This window comes from Mauremys reevesii, linkage group 4 (genome assembly GCF_016161935.1).
Source record: "Mauremys reevesii isolate NIE-2019 linkage group 4, ASM1616193v1, whole genome shotgun sequence".
Classification (NCBI taxonomy): domain Eukaryota; kingdom Metazoa; phylum Chordata; order Testudines; family Geoemydidae; genus Mauremys; species Mauremys reevesii.
The window spans coordinates 46087946-46103769 of NC_052626.1; the positions used below are offsets into that span (position 1 = coordinate 46087946).

At 46.7% G+C, this 15824-nt stretch overlaps 1 protein-coding gene across 1 annotated transcript; it reads left to right on the forward strand.

Moving 5' to 3' along the window:
• Positions 1–1420: 1420 nt before the first annotated feature.
• On the forward strand, positions 1421–5828 carry NFKBIA (NFKB inhibitor alpha). The gene is made up of 6 exons (XM_039538670.1): positions 1421–1877; positions 2355–2463; positions 3017–3227; positions 3794–3882; positions 3998–4258; positions 5110–5828. Exons 1-6 carry the CDS (start codon positions 1618–1620, stop codon positions 5155–5157), a joined length of 978 nt encoding a protein of 325 aa, XP_039394604.1. The 5' UTR covers positions 1421–1617; the 3' UTR covers positions 5158–5828.
• The last annotated feature ends 9996 nt before the right edge of the window (positions 5829–15824 follow it).

Sequence of the window (15824 nt, forward strand, 5' to 3'; positions counted from 1 at the left end):
GCACTACTTTGTTCTTCCAGGCCTAGCAATTCATATTGTTACTTTTTATAAGAAAGTCCAGTGATATTGCAGCTGGCCTGAAAAAATTTGGACCATCTGCCCAACGAGCACCATCTCTTTCCCCTCTGCCTCTTCCTCTATCTTTGGATTTTCTCATAATTTTTTTTTCTCAGCGACTCCATCCCAGGGGAGGAAGACAAGAAAATTTCTCAGACATTATTACTCAGCGTGGTTGCAGGAAAAAATTCTTCATGGGGAAATCCCCCATGTCTGAGGAGAAAAAGCAAAATTCAGCAGGAATCCCAGTCAGTGTAGCTTTGTTGAATCCACGTTAGCCTAGAGGTATTTTTTATCAGTCTAGGTTCTTTCAATTTTTCATTTGATCTTTATCAGTGGATGTCATTGCACTCAATAGACATTATCAGAGAGGGATATCTAGATAATAGGTAACAATAAACAGCATACCATTGGCAAAATGAGTCACTTTTCCTGAGAAAAATTGATTATTTAAATACTTACATTTTTGAGAGAGGAAAAAAGTGAATTAATCTTTGACAAGTACTGTCTCAACTGGGGTGGAAAGGGAACTCCACTGTATGTATCTGATCCTGCCCAGGAGAAGTTAATGGGAGATTTACTAGGAGGAAGTCCTAGTAGGCTTTACACTTAAAGAGGGCTACAGTTGTGCAAATTAGGGGTTCTGAATACTTAAAAGATTGTCATATTCCAAACTCATCTCGGGTTAGATGTATTTAGTGTTGCTGCTATTGACTATTACTGCTAAGTCTCACATTTAAATAGTGCCTTGCACCACAGCAAACTGACATATCAGAGAGAGGGGGCTCACCCAGCACTGGAGTGAAATACAGCAGCTGCCTTGTACGATAAGGACGCTACAGCATCCAGCTGCAACTCCAGGGGCTTTTAGGTAAGCACCATGTGATGTGAACTGTGATGTGTCCAGGACAACCCTACCCTCTGCACACACAAAAAACCCCGCGGGATCTTCATGAATGCAAGCGGGTTGGAAGATGGCTTGTGCGCATCCCATGGCGAGGCGAACAGGGAAGGGGGACTGGCGGGGGAGCAGCCTAGTGGCGGGAGCACTAGCGCGCCCCCAGCTGCCCATGGTGTATTATCAGCCCCGAGGGAGGCTGTATGAGGCCGGGGTCACGAGAACAGGTGAAGGGAAAGCCCAGGGTGGGGAAAAGACGGCGAGGTGCCTACCGCCGGCTCCCAGGGAAGTACCTGGGGGAAGGGGCTTAGTCACAGCGCTGTACTGTACCAAGTACTTTCCCTCGGGTGATTACAAAAATGGGGGAGGGGCGGGCTAGTCAGGGGATTCCTCCGCTGCGAGCCTCGCCTGGGCCTTTATGTAACGCCGCAGACAGGCACAGGCTGGTTTGTGCTTGGAAATTCCCAGCGGCGCGGCTCCGCCCCTTGCAGAAATCCCCTCGGCAGAGGGCGTATATCCAGCGCCGCCGCCCGCCGCCGCTCTCACTCGGGTGCTGCCTGCCGCCGCTGCTGCTGCTGCCACTGAGCCTGGGACTTGGGTCGCTTGTGAAGGAGCCGAGGGGGATTTAGCGCTGCGCTTCCTGAGCTAGCGGAGGCCGAGCCATGTTCCAGCCCAGCTACAGCCCGGCTGGCCGCTGGGACGCAGCCATGGAGAACCGCGCCGAGTCGCTGAAGAAGGAGCGGCAGCTCGGCTTGCTGCAGGACGACCGGCACGACAGCGGGCTGGACTCCATGAAGGAGGAGGAGTACGAGCTGCTGGTGAAGGAGCTGACGGACATCAGGCTCCAGCCCCCGGAGGAGCGGGGGGCGCCGCACCAGCCGGCCGAGCCTTGGCAACAGCAAGTGACTGAGGACGGAGACACGTAAGTGTGTGTCCCGCGCCGGCTGCCCGGGGACGCCCGGGGCGTTAGGAGGGGAACGCACGGAGCTGTGGCCGAGGGGGCTGCGCTGAGACCCTCGCGGGCGCGCGGGGCTGGGGCCGCGGAGTTGGGAGTCCGGGGCTGGCTGGCCGCCCGCCAGCCCGGCCGGAGGGGGAAGTACAGAGTGTGCTGGCGGCGCGGGGCGGGGCCGGCGCCCGGCTGGGCGGAGGGGGAAGGTGTCGCGGAAAGTCCCTGGCCCGCTGCCAGGAACACTCAGCTCATAACAACCCCGCGGAAAACACCAGGCAGCTGCCTCCGAAAACCCCGGGCTTGCGAAAGCCGCCTGCTGCCTCTGCACGTGACTGCCGGGGCATTGCCCGGGCTGGCTGCTGGGGCCCTGGCCTGATGTGACCCCCCAGCCCCCCGCTCATTGTTCTCGGACCGATTTTGAGGGGTTGTTTTTTCTGTTCCCTCTTGTAGATTTCTCCACTTGGCAATTATTCACGAAGAAAAGGCCTGGAGCGTGGAAGTCATTCGCCAGGCAACTGCCAATCCTGCCTTCCTGAACTTTCAGAATAACCTAAACCAGGTACTTTAAACCATCCGCCTTCCAGACCAAAGAAGCCAGGCGGCCCCGACCCCCTTGGTGACTTCAGTAACTTTATAAAACACACTTTTACAATTGACAGATATTTAATCAACTCGTATCTGACACCCCTCCCCCCCCCAAAAAAAACAAGAAAAACCCCACAAGATTGCCCAGGACAAACTTGTGTTTGTGTACAGACAATATTCTCCTTGAGAGTGGCATTTTAAAGCACGATTGCTTTAAAATATACTATGGTGGGTTCCATTCATCCATTGTTTGCCATATAAAAGATACCTTTTATTTGTATCGTCCTCTGCTATCAAGAGAGCCTTAAATCAGTCACTCCCAGGCTAAAAGAGAACTCTGTTGATTCTTGAATACAGTGTTCCTGGTGAGCACAAAATATTAAGCAAATTTTTATGTTATTTTTAAGAAGTTGAGCTAGAATCACCAAGTGGTTGAAGGGCTCTGTGCTCCGATGCTGTCTCTAACGTATTTCCTGTTTGTAATGTACTTTACAATAGTTTTGTTTTTCCTTTTTTTTTTATTGTAGACGCCACTTCACCTGGCAGTAATCACAGATCAGGCTGAAATTGCTGAGATTCTTCTCAAGGCCGGATGTGACCCAGAGATCAGAGACTTCCGAGGAAATACACCACTTCATATTGCCTGTGAGCAGGGCTCTGTCAGAGCTGTCAGCGTCCTCACTCAGTACTGCCAGCAGCACCACCTAGATTCAGTCCTACGGTCTGCCAACTACAATGGTATGCATAAATATATTTCTTAGCATGTAGTGCTTCTGTCACATAGATCTCAGAGAGCTTTATAAAGGTGGATAAGCATTATGATTCCCATTTTACAGATGGGGAGGTTGAGGCCTAGCAATAAAGTGACTTCCCTGAAATCACACTGCAGTCAGGGCTGGAGCTGAGAATAAGTTCCAGCCTTCCTACCTGCCAGTGTTTTACTATGGCTCTCACACTCTTCAACTTTATCCTCTGGTTTTTAGATAGCACTGTTTAACTATTTATTTAGGTTTTTTTAATTGTAGACATTTTTACATTTTTCTGTTTCTTTTTGTTAAAACAAGTTCCAGTCTGACACTGGTGGAAAAAAAGACATAGCATCTAAGAAATAAAGATGCCTTTTAATTTATCTGATCATGCACAATATAAAGTTCACATAGGACAATTTACGTTCAGTTTGGATAATGGTGATTGTATTTCAAACCGAAGATATGATGATAGTGTGTTAGAGTGTTTAGACTAAAGTGACTGATAATGCATTAAAGTAGAAGTGCTTAATTTTTACCTATGTTCTTGTTTTACAGGACACACATGTCTCCATTTGGCATCTATTCAGGGGTATCTGGTTATAGTAGAATATTTGCTGTCCTTGGGAGCAGATGTCAATGCTCAGGTGTGTATTTGAAGCTCTTTGTTTATCCAAACATGATGGTGCTGGAGTAGGAATGTTTGGTAATGCCAAGCCTAACTATCCTGATATTAAATGAACTTTTATTTTTACTAACCAGGAGCCTTGTAATGGCAGAACTGCCCTCCACTTAGCTGTAGACCTGCAGAATTCAGAACTGGTGTCGCTTCTGGTAAAACATGGGGCTGATGTGAACAAAGTGACCTACCAGGGCTATTCTCCATACCAGCTCACGTGGGGAAGAAACAGCTTCAGCATACAGGAACAGCTGAAGCACTTAACCACGGCTGACCTACAAATGCTACCAGAAAGTGAGGATGAGGAGAGCTGTGAATCAGAATCAGAATTCACAGAGGATGAAGTAAGTAGTTATTTTCACCCTTTTATAAGGAAGGACTAAATTTTCCCTTATGTGCATCTACGTGGTTCCCATTAAAGTTGTCGGGGAAACATGCACACAACTCTTAGGTTGTGTTTTTTCCTGATGCTTTGATGGCCTATTAACTGGATTACATATAATTCACCTACAAACTCAAAGTAAAATAAAAAATTTAAATAGGAGGCATTTGGAAGATAGTACAGGACCTAACCATTGGACACCCAGAGCTAATCTATAACATTTATTTACAAAATCAAAGTGTAAATTAGACAACCTTTCCTCTTACTCTGGGCCAATTTTTTGCATGTGTTAAGCAAATCCTCTCCCAACCCCCATGATTTCAAAGAGAAATTTGTTCATTTAAGGAACATGAAATCTAGCACTCTATTTTTTTTTATTATTATTATCATCAGGATTTGATTGAATGAGCATTAAAAATGCAAATATAAAAGCACACAAATGGCATATACAAATATATCAGGGAAAGAAAGTTGCTAAAACTAGTGTCACAGCATGTGCCTCTCTCTCCATGGTTTTCTGTTGGAGATAGCTAGTGTATCTACTTCATTTGTGACATAAAGTTTTGGTTTGTTTCCTTCTAAAATATGTATTTCTCCACATGACTTTCAAAATTTTTCCTCTTAAGAATCTATATTATCACTTATTATTGAATACTTCTAAAGAGTTCATTTCAGATCCTGCTTGCCTTAACTCTTGTGAGCAGTGTTGTTGAAGTCAAGGCAAGCAGAATTTGGCCTGAGATTCTCCAAGGTGAACTCTGAGTGCTACTTGTAGAACTCTGCATTAACGTATATATATTTTTTTCCTTCTAGATAATGTATGATGACTGTGTTATTGGAGGACGACAGCTGGCATTTTGAAGAAGAGGTTTCTCTTAAAGGACATGACTATAAATATGTATAGGAAGCTGACTTATTTTCTTTAAAAAAATGATAAAATGTGAAAAAAATGTTGAAATACTACACTGCACATCATGGACTACATCATTATAACAGCAGGTTTCACATTCTGACCCGTACTTTTACTAATGGGAGTTGGATGTGTCACGTCAGTAGAAATCTATGTTTATTTGTGCCAGTTACGGATTAACTGGTTGTCAAAATGTATGAACAGTATGAGGACAACAGACTACTGGATCCACCTGAATATTCATTTTGGCTACAAGACTGTATCTGAGAGATGACTAGTGAGTTTTTCTGTGGAGTTGCTTCCCCCTACGTAGCTGGACAGGTTCACACGAGTATCCTATCTGCTGGAAGAAATTGCATAGATTTCTGTTGGGCTGATTGTAATCACTCCTAATGACTGACCTCAGCTGCTCTTTGTACTGTAGAGGAATTGAAACAAAAGAATGACCTCTTGGCTTTTATGGGAAAGGTAGCAATAATGTTAACTCTCTGCATTGGAAACAGTGTATTTCCCTATGTATGTGGCATGATTGCTAAACTTTTAGCAGTTGTATATATTGTATATTTTGTTTATAATTATTTTGATACCTGAGATGTATATTTATTAAAAAAAATGTCAAGTCTTTGGTTTGTCATTGGACTGGTTCACATTCCTGTCTTTTAGAGAAGAGTTAGAGATGGGTCAGTGGGCTATCTCAGCTGCAGCTGTGAGGAAGAAAGTTTATTCAGACCCAACACCACAGTTGTTAATGCAGTGAATCTCTGCTGGACAAGAGCCTTGAGTTAACTTTCTTTCTGGGAACCACGTTTCTACCATCTTCAGTTCCTCTCCCTACCTTACAAATCTGATAGTAAATATTTTTCCTCTCCCATAAGAATAGAGACATCTGCTCCAGAGCCAACACCAAATCTGCTACATAAATTGTCAGCAGCTGTGTAGGGTGTAGCCCTAATACAGGAGTTCTCAAACTGGGAGCCCTGACCCTTCAAGGGGTGGCAAGGTTATTACATGGAGGGGTTGTGAGCCGTCAGCATCCACCCCAAACCCCACTTTGTTTCCAGCAGTTATAATGGTGTTAAATATATAAAAAGTGTTTTTAATTTAGAAGGGGGTGTGTTGCACTCAGAGGCTTGCTATGTGAAAGGGGTCACCAGTACAAAAGTTTTGAGAGCCACTGCCCTAATACATCATTTTCTCCAGTCCCCCATCATGTATGAATTCCCTTGAGGCCTGACCTGCATTGTTTCTAAGTCCACCAGGCCACAGTTAATTAGGCTCATTGTAGGCCAGCTAAGAATGTATTTATAAATATAATATTTTTACATGACATGTATCCCAAGGGCTTCACAAGTTAGATATGTGCAGTCTCATCACTGAAATGCTGTGATAGTGGGGTTAGAAAGCAGCAGCCATGAGTACTACCTGCACCCAGCCCTCTGGACAACAGTGTGGGTTGGGGAATTTTGGCCCAGGATGCCAGAGCAGAGCATTGCTTTGGAAAATGGCTCTGTAATGTGTGTTTCAAGGTCTCAGCCAATAGACCTGTGCATAGTGAACTATCCGGCACTTGATTTACTTCAGGAGGTTGAAGGGCTAAGCCAGCCCAGCCAGGGTTTGTGGGAATAACAATCATAGGGTGCAAAAGAATGATATTGACGCTATATGATGGTGGTTCAGGGATGTGGCAGGCCCAGAGGCCAGTCCTGCTGCTGAGGAAGAGCTAATTGTTTATAGACACTGGAACAGCTTTACAGGATAGCTTGAGTGCATGGCTCTCTAGAATATCCCATAACCCACTGCTTAGATTCCCTTATACAGCAATTGGAAGACCTGGGTTCAAGTCCCTGCTCCCCAATAAGCTGATTGGGTATTTGAACCCATGTTTGCCCATCAGCAGCTTTATGCACCTAATATTTTTTTAAATCTGGGCCTTAGTCACATCCTAGAAGCCTGCAACTAATTTTACAACTACTTATAGATCTGGTTTCCTCCTCACAGAAGAGTCAGACAGTTCAGCACAGACGCATTCCCTCTGACCACCTTGAGATGGGATTGTTTGGAGCCCCTGTGCATTCACAATACATTCAGCCCTAATCCTCAGATCCCTGTGGCCCCCTCAATGGCATGGCTAAGCGCCCACAGCATCTCACAGTGGTGTCACAGCAGAAAAGGGAAACTCATGTAAAAGAACAGGAGTACTTGGGGCACCTTAAAGACTAACAAATTTATTTTAGCATGAGCTTTCGTGAGCTACAGCTCACTTCTTCGGATGCAGCTGTAGCTCACGAAAGCTCGTGCTAAAATAAATTTGTTACTCTTTGAGATGCCACAAGTACTCCTGTTCTTTTTGCGGATACAGACTAACACGGCTGCTACTCTGAAACCTGTCATGTAAAAGAGTGGCAGCTCAATCAGCAGTACTTTGCACTTGCTTGTCAGGTAGATTTAGAGTGAGGCTAATTCTATGGAGTGCAGCCAACCCTCCCTCATCCTGTCCCCCTCCAGTCTATGAATCCATATGCCTGCAGAGTTTTCATGGTGGGGGCTTCTGCAGGGTTAGAGAGAGCATGCGCTGCCTTCTTCCATCCCTCTCTCATGGCCCATCCCTGTCTCCCTAAGCCGTGATCCACAGCAGGTTTTGGTTCTTCTCAGTTCATAGAGGGAAAGAGAAGTAAGTGGGTCTCATCCACTCTGAGAGTTCCTCAGACTGTTCTCTTCAGCATCTGCAGAGGCAAAAATCATCTTGCCAAATTCTTCTCTGCAGCTGACCACCTCTTGGCTTAGAGGATGGTAGCCTGCTTTAACTTAAGTCACTGATATAGGGGGTCCCTCCCCACCTCCAACATGCCCACTCCTTCCCAGCAAGAGTCTGCTCTGCTATCTTTATGCCAGCAAGGCATTCCCCTCTTACCTGGGGAATTCTCTGCTGGCCACTTACAGCCAGAATCCAGCCCCTTTGCACCACCTGAGAAGCACAAAGGAGCTGGATTGTACTGGCAAATCTGGACCATTAACTTTAAGAGGGGACCTGCACCTCCATTCTCTTCTTGGTGGGCTTGATGGAACAAGAACTGTTGTACGACATGGCCCTGGGCCAGTGGCTGCTTTTCCTGGAGAAGAATGGCTCAAAGGGCTAGGCTCTTGCTGATTTGCATTGGATCCAAAGGTCAGTGTGGAAATGATTACATGGAAATTGTCATCCTGAGTCAGTGTTTTTTTCTCTTCCACCCTTTTTTCCCTAATGTGTCCAAGGTGCATACTTTGAAACTGCCTCTTGGCAGGAAAAGTCATTACTGAGCATCAAGCCTGTGTGATCTTCCTTTCTGAGGAAAGGCTGAAAAATTGACAGTGACACACCCAAGGTACAATCCAGACTAGTGAGTAGCTGTGTCCACCTGCCTTTACGCTACTTTGCTGCTGTAGCTTCCAGGCTGGCCTGCTCATAAACAGCCTGCAGGACAGTGGCACTGGCATGCTTTTTATAGTGGGAGTGCTGAAAGCCAGCAAAACTATCCCCAAACTTTTTACCTCGTGCTCCCCCCACCCCCAGCTGAGGCCAGGAGCAGGGCCGTGACTCCAGGAATGGGGGGCCATGGACAGGGATAAGGGGGCCAAGGCTGGGGGCAGTGGCGGGGCCAGTAGTGGAGCCCCACGTGCAGGGCCGGCAGCCCGGACCCCCCCCCCCCCCCCCCCCGCGTGTGCTGCCATGAGCGGGGCCAGCAGCTGGGGCCCTTTGGCACAGGGCCAGCAGCTGTGATGCAGGACCCTGCGTGCCTGGCCAGGAGCGTGGCTAGCAGCCAGGACCCCCACCCACAGCCTGGAGTGGGGCTGGCAGCCAGCACTCCACATAAAATGTGGGGGTGCTGCAGCACCGCCCCACCCCCCGCACTCTTAGTTTTCATGCCTATGCTGCAGCATGTAAGTCCCTCCCAGCTATGTCTGTGTGCTGCAGGCAGCCAGTCATGTATTGGCTCTTACTAACCTTGTTTATACTGCAGGGTGACCCCCAACACACTCCCATTTTTAGCTTTTCCCCTCAGAAATGTATATCCTGTACTGCCCAGCCCTCTCCTGGCCAATACAAGTTTATATAAACGCCGTCATTTAATTAATAGACATGATGTACACGTCTAGTTACCCCAAATAGAGTTTCCCAGACACGTCAGTTCAACACACTGGATTGAAATAAAAAAAGTTTATTAACTACAGAGCGAGATTTTAAATGAATACAAGTAATGAGGCATGAAAGCCAGAAATGGTTGCAAGTAAAAATGCAACTAGTGCCTAACTTAAACTATGTTAAATTCAAAGCAAGGATTTTCTCACCACATGCTTTAGCAGATTACTCCAAACTCTCAGATCAGGGTCCCCTCCCCAAGTCCAACACCGCTGCTTATGTCCCTTCAGTGCCATGGATGCAGTGGGCAGAAAGAGAGGGGTGCCTCCCCTTTCTTTTTATAGTCCTCTCCCCCATTTCAGCAGCATCTCCAGCTGGGAGCCTGGTAACAGGCAGTCTGTATGGACAGGAACCCCATGCGGTTTCTTTGCTAAAATGTTGATTTTTCACCCAAGCCCACTTTCCTGCCAAAGAATGGCGCCAGTTAGGTGCTAATGGCTCATCAGCCTTGTCTACACCTGGCTGAGGTGCCTGCGTGCCCTTTGTCTCTGAGAAACTGGTTTGGCCACTCCCTAGACTTGGAACATGTGTTAGTAACACGTACAACTTTACATGTTGCCACACTTATTTTAACCAGGACAATAATGACCAGAAAATTATGAGTGTTCAAATGATACCTCACAAGGCATTCTTTGTAAAAGATTATTAAAATAGTGTGAAAGGGGTGAATATGGGGGTACAGTCCATCTCTCACACACTTGGTCATGAGGTTCACTGATGGCCTGTGGGTCCAATCTCTTGTGTATCCAAAATTTCCAGTGAATACAATGGAAGATTCAGGGGCACAAAGAATGCAGAATCAGGCCTGTTATAAATTTAAAAAGCAAAATCCACTGGAACGATACAGCATTGTCAGTGGGCAAGTGAACTACACAGCTTTGGTGAAATATAAATACAAACTCACATGCCCTCCCCCCTCCCCTGCAGGCCTTGCACAGGAAAGTATCCCAATGACTTGCAATTTTTCTTGATTCCAACATACTGGACTATAACAAAAAAGTTGATTTGTTCCTTCAACCTCTCTCTGCCTCAGTTTCTCCATCTATAAAATGTGGATAAAAATGCTTTGTAGCCATCTGAACTCTACAGCTGGAAAGCATGCTACAGGTGCTCAGATACCAGTGATGGGCATGCTATACAAAAATACTATATAGATACAACATAATTGCAAAGTATAATTATTACAAGGGCAAATGAAAAGAACTTAAAAGGACAATTCAGAAAACGACAGTGGTACCATGCTATTCAGGAAGTAATGTATATTCCGTGCTGCAGAGTTGAACATGTGAACAAATATAATTTATCTATCAATGAGATAGTATTTCCTTGTAATAAATGTGCAAATGAAATTATTTCACCATATAAGGAAGTTATGCTACTAAACAAATCACTGCCAAGTTAAAAAAGCATTTGTTAATTTCTTATTTCTCCAAAGCATCATCAAAAGCACTTAATTTAATGTGAGAAATCACATTAAACAAACATATTCAGTAACTGAGATGAGGCGTGTATATGTCTTTTTGTAAGGACTTGTCTGCACTTGAAATTTGTTCTGGGCTAACCTGAGTTATTTTGCATTAAAGTGACTTGTATAAAAAAAACCTAATTATTTTTGCTGCAAATCATCTGCCACTTTAACACACATTCTTAAACCCACTTTGGGAGTGTGTTTGCTAAGATGTGGGATGAGTTTACGTGTAACAAAGTCAGTGTGGATGCATCCCAATCCCAAAATAACTGTTGTGTATGTGCCAAGTCCTTTCCTGGTATACTCACATTGCTTTGTTGGAGTGCCCTGTACCTGTGCATCGTATGCTGCTCCAGGAGCACCCTGACTGCTGTCACCTCCCCATTTAAATGTGGGCACACAGCAGGTGCTGTCCTTTATGACTCCAGCTCACAGGGAGTTCACATACTGTGTCGCATCCTCTTGATTATTGTTAAGTCATGCCTCATACTTATGCATAGACCCATGCTGAGATCCTGGACTTCACTGCCCGCTACTGAGAGGCGAATGTACAGGCCCACCTGCATGGCAGTCACTTAGCACAGGTCTCTAAGCAGGTATCACAACAAGTGCAGAACAGGGCGCACAAATGGGCCCCAAGCCAGTGCTGCAATACAGCAAAGGAGCTCTGTCTGGGCTATAAGAATTTTAAGGACAACAGGACAGATGAAGGAACATGCATGGTCTCCAGCTACCGTGTTCGCTGGAGATCCCGCCACTCAACCACTAAATTGTGTGGACTCACGGACTGAGCCTGAAATCCAGATTCTCACCTGACTCCAGGGCAGACACAGATGTGGAAACCCAGGACCTACCTGAATCACAGCCAGAGGATCAACCTGAAATCCAAACTGGGGAGGAGACCACATCCAGTAAGAATTGTACAATATATTATAGTACAACTGTACAGTGGGATATAAACAACTTAGTTTCAGGTATTATCACAGTATTGCCATGTATCTACCCTCTCTCTGCCTCCTGGTCTACTAACCCCACCACTAGTTGCTCAAAATGGTGGCCATGCCAGAGAATGTACCAATGCTCCACTCCGCCTTGATGCTTACTGCTCTCTCTTCTGCCCTACATCTGCACCAGCCCTGGGGGCACCACCTGGGCAAACGGTAGCATGACATCTCTTCCTGGTTTGCCCATTGCCTTTTTTTATCAGAATCCTTCTCTATTTGAGGGGACACAGTTCAGGGTAACAGCCTCCAAAGTAAGGACAGCTTGCACCAGTTCACAGGCAATGAGTAACCTGCCTCTGCTGCACTCTCTAGCTAGCCATATTCCCCGAACACCACAGGCCATCTGGCATCTGTTAGCCCTTTTCCCAAGTTGCCACAACAACCACAGCCACACTCCTCTACCACAGGCCCAGGGGTTCTAGACAACTGGGGAAGATGATGACACAAATGCAGTAGCTGAGGATAATGGAGAGGCAAACACCTCTCCTGACCTTGAAAGCCCAAACTTGTCTGCACACAACTGGTTTAACTTTAAATGGCTTTTAGCTTTGCACAGCACATTCAAGAACATTTTACTGCTCAAAACATTGAACTGGGTGTGTCCATTGTTATTTATTGAGAAACCATTGAAAAGGTCTTTATATTCATGGTTTGAGTCCTGTACAATTGTTTGAAATGCCCAGCTTCACTGTCATAAAATCCACACATGCACGATGCTAAAAGCCACACATTATGTTAAGTATCAGAGGGGTAGCCATGTTAGTCTGGATCTGTAAAAAGCGACAAAGAGTCCTGTGGCACCTTATAGATTAACAGACGTATTGGAGCATGAGCTTTCGTGAGTGAATACCCACTTCGTCAGATGCATTGTATGGCATTAAGTGTGTTAAAATCCTTCCACTAATACATATGAAGATACGTGCAGTCATCATGATTACAAACTTATGTGAAAGTTCACAAATGGCCTCTAGACTCAAAGAAAGAGCACAGTGCAGCCCTGACTCTGTGCCCCTGAGTAGTTGCAGCATTTTGCGCACGTGTCCTCTCTAGCTGTTCAAAATGTTTAGCAAGTCTGCTCACCTCTGTCTCCTACCCTTCAGCCAGGCTGTCTCCCTTGCTCTCACAAATGTGCAAAATACAGCAAGCAATTATCATAATAGGCAGATAGTTCTCAACAGCCTCCAGCCTCATCCTTCTCCATCTACCTTTCAATCTTCCAATTGCATATTTCACTGTCATTCTGCAACTACTCAAGGTATAGATAAACAGCTCCATTCTTGTGCCCAAGTGTCCAGTAAAAGGTTTCATAAGCCGCAGGAGTGGAGGGGTAAGCTGGGTCGCCCAGAATGACAGGAGAAACGGCAACACCATCAATGTCCATAATGACTATTGGAGACAAAGTACTGTTTGTCATTGTCCAGAATTTCCAAAGGGAACTGGCAGCAAGGGCCTTTCCAGATTACCTCATGTTAATACTGGTGAATCTTCCTTGGTGATCCACCAGGCCTTACAACACAATGGATCAATTACTCCTTTCTCTGGATGAGCTCCAAGGCCAGCTGGGGAAGGGGTGGGAGGGGGCAAAGAAGAGGCTCATAGGTCCCATCAGTGGCCCCAGTACAATTCAGGAACCCCAACCATGCAAGCCCATTAATTACTTCCTGTGCATCTCCAGACTTTATGGCTACTTTGCCAGTAGTGCACACCTCCATGACAACAGCTTTGACAGCTCCAACACTAAACTGATTAGCTACTGACTGCTAGCAATCAGGGAGGTGAGCTTCTGGATGGTGATGGCCACATGCTTCTCCACACGGAAGGGAGCTCTCATGAAGGTCTTCCACCACTGCAGCTGCAATGATTTCTAGGAAAGTGGCTTTCTCCTGTCCTACCAGTCAGGGCTAGCTGGCTAAGCCCAAAAGCTGTGGTCTCATAGATGACAGGTGTAATAGGCCAGGGAAGGCTAAGTCTCCCCCGCAGTGCAGCCGCCGACCTGTTGCCTTTGAGAATGTGGATGCCTGGACCATAGTGGCCCTGCCTGCACTCCGCCCCAAGGCCCTTTCCTGCTTTGTCCCACCCATGCTCCACCTCTTCCTGTCCCTGTCCTCCCCTCTTCCCTCAAGATGCCCACCGCCCCTCGCTTGCTGTGGAGGAGAGGAGGGACTCAGTGAGTGGCAGGCAGTGGGAGTCTCAGGGGAGGGGGTGTGGAGTGATGCAGTGGGTGGGAGTTCTGGGGGAGGAGAGAGGTGAAGGAGAGGAGGGACACGGTGAATGGCAGGGGTCTCGAGGAACGGGAGTGGAGGAGAGGAGAGATACGGCAAGCAGCCAACGGTGGAGGTGTCGGGGGACATTGTGGGAAGTGGGGGGTCTCAGGGGAGGAGGCATGGAGAGACTCAGCAAGCAGCGGGTGGGAGGGCCTTTGGGAGAAGGGGTGAAGGAAGGGATGGACTCGGCAAGCAGTGGGGGTGTCAGGGGTGTGTGGAACAACTCAGCAAGCGACGGGTGAGGGAGCCAAGCATGAGCGGGGCCTGGGGCAGAGCGGGGCCTGGGGCAGAGTGGGGGTGGAGTGTGGGCACGGCCTTGCGGGAGGAGGCCAAGTGGGCATGGGGCCTTGGGACAGAGCAGGGGGCGGGCCATGGTCCAGATGCTGGGGGAGCTTCTGGTGCTCAGGCCAGTCTCCCCAAATGCCAGGGCCATGCGCTGCCCATGTGCGGTTCCCCAAGTAAAGCTGCTCTAGGAAAAGATCTAGGAGAAGCATCTGCTCAATTTCAGACTCCTCCTCCTTCTCAGGCACCCTAATTTCCCTGGTTCTGAAGTCATTGCATTAATTTAGATATGCTTGCAGCAGGCTGCTTATATTCATCACCAGGAGGATTGCAGCACTTCCCATTTTTTGTTCCATGCTGCTTGGCAGCACTTTGAAAATGGGGCTGAGTGCCTCATAAAAAACTGATGGCTGATGGGATGAAAGAAGAAGACTCAAAGGAATTATTTAGTTTGGCCCCAAGTTCCAGAATTCCATCACTTTCTGGTAGGTATCCCACAATGCACAGCATGAAAAAATCCCCAAATGCATACAAGACAGCAATGGAGCAATGCACCATGTGATGTTCGACCAGAATGCTGAGCATTTCTTTCAGAACATCACAGTGCTGTGTGGCCACAATGATACAAGGCAAAAGTGCCTTAATCCCTGGATAACTATGTGGGGTGGACACACTGCTTATGAAACAATCGTTGTAGATCACTTGATGCTGATACACAAAACCCACAACAAATTTAAAGTGTAGACATGTCCTACTATAGGTGTCTGGCATGTCATTTGTTTGCAGCTGTCATGTATCTGCTGTTAATGCACTGAAATTCGGAGCAGCTCTTTAGAATGGTGTCTGATAACATAATTGATCATTCTATCAAGAAAAGAAGAAATTCATAATCGGCTGCCGGTCAGCTATATAGCGGGGTGACTTTTGAGGATGGCAAAAGTTAAAGACAGAGTATGCCCTTGACTCCTGGACTTTGAGGTGGCATCAACATTCTGGCTGCCTTCCATGCAGGTGTGCAAGGTGGCAGGAAGGACTCCTCGCCACACTCTCACCTCCCTTACACACCCATGCAGGAGTAGCCAAAATCTGGCTCTTAGTTTGGAGAACCAAACTGGGTGAATAGGGGATGTCTCCAGTATGGCAGCCTTTGTATTCAGAACTGGTGTTATGGCACATACAGTGCTCTTACTGAGACACAGAGAACTGTGTTTCTGAGCAGAAAAATCTGTGGCTTTTTAGGTCTTTGTTTATTATCACAACCTTTGTCCCTTTCCCCTATGGCCGCCTCATGACATTTCCTGAAAACAGACATAAGAAAATCACAACCCTACACAGAGCCACAAAGAGGCGAACTGAAAAGCTGTCCCATGGGCTAACAATTAGCATTTGCATTATCATGTTATGCAAAATTATGGACTCTGGG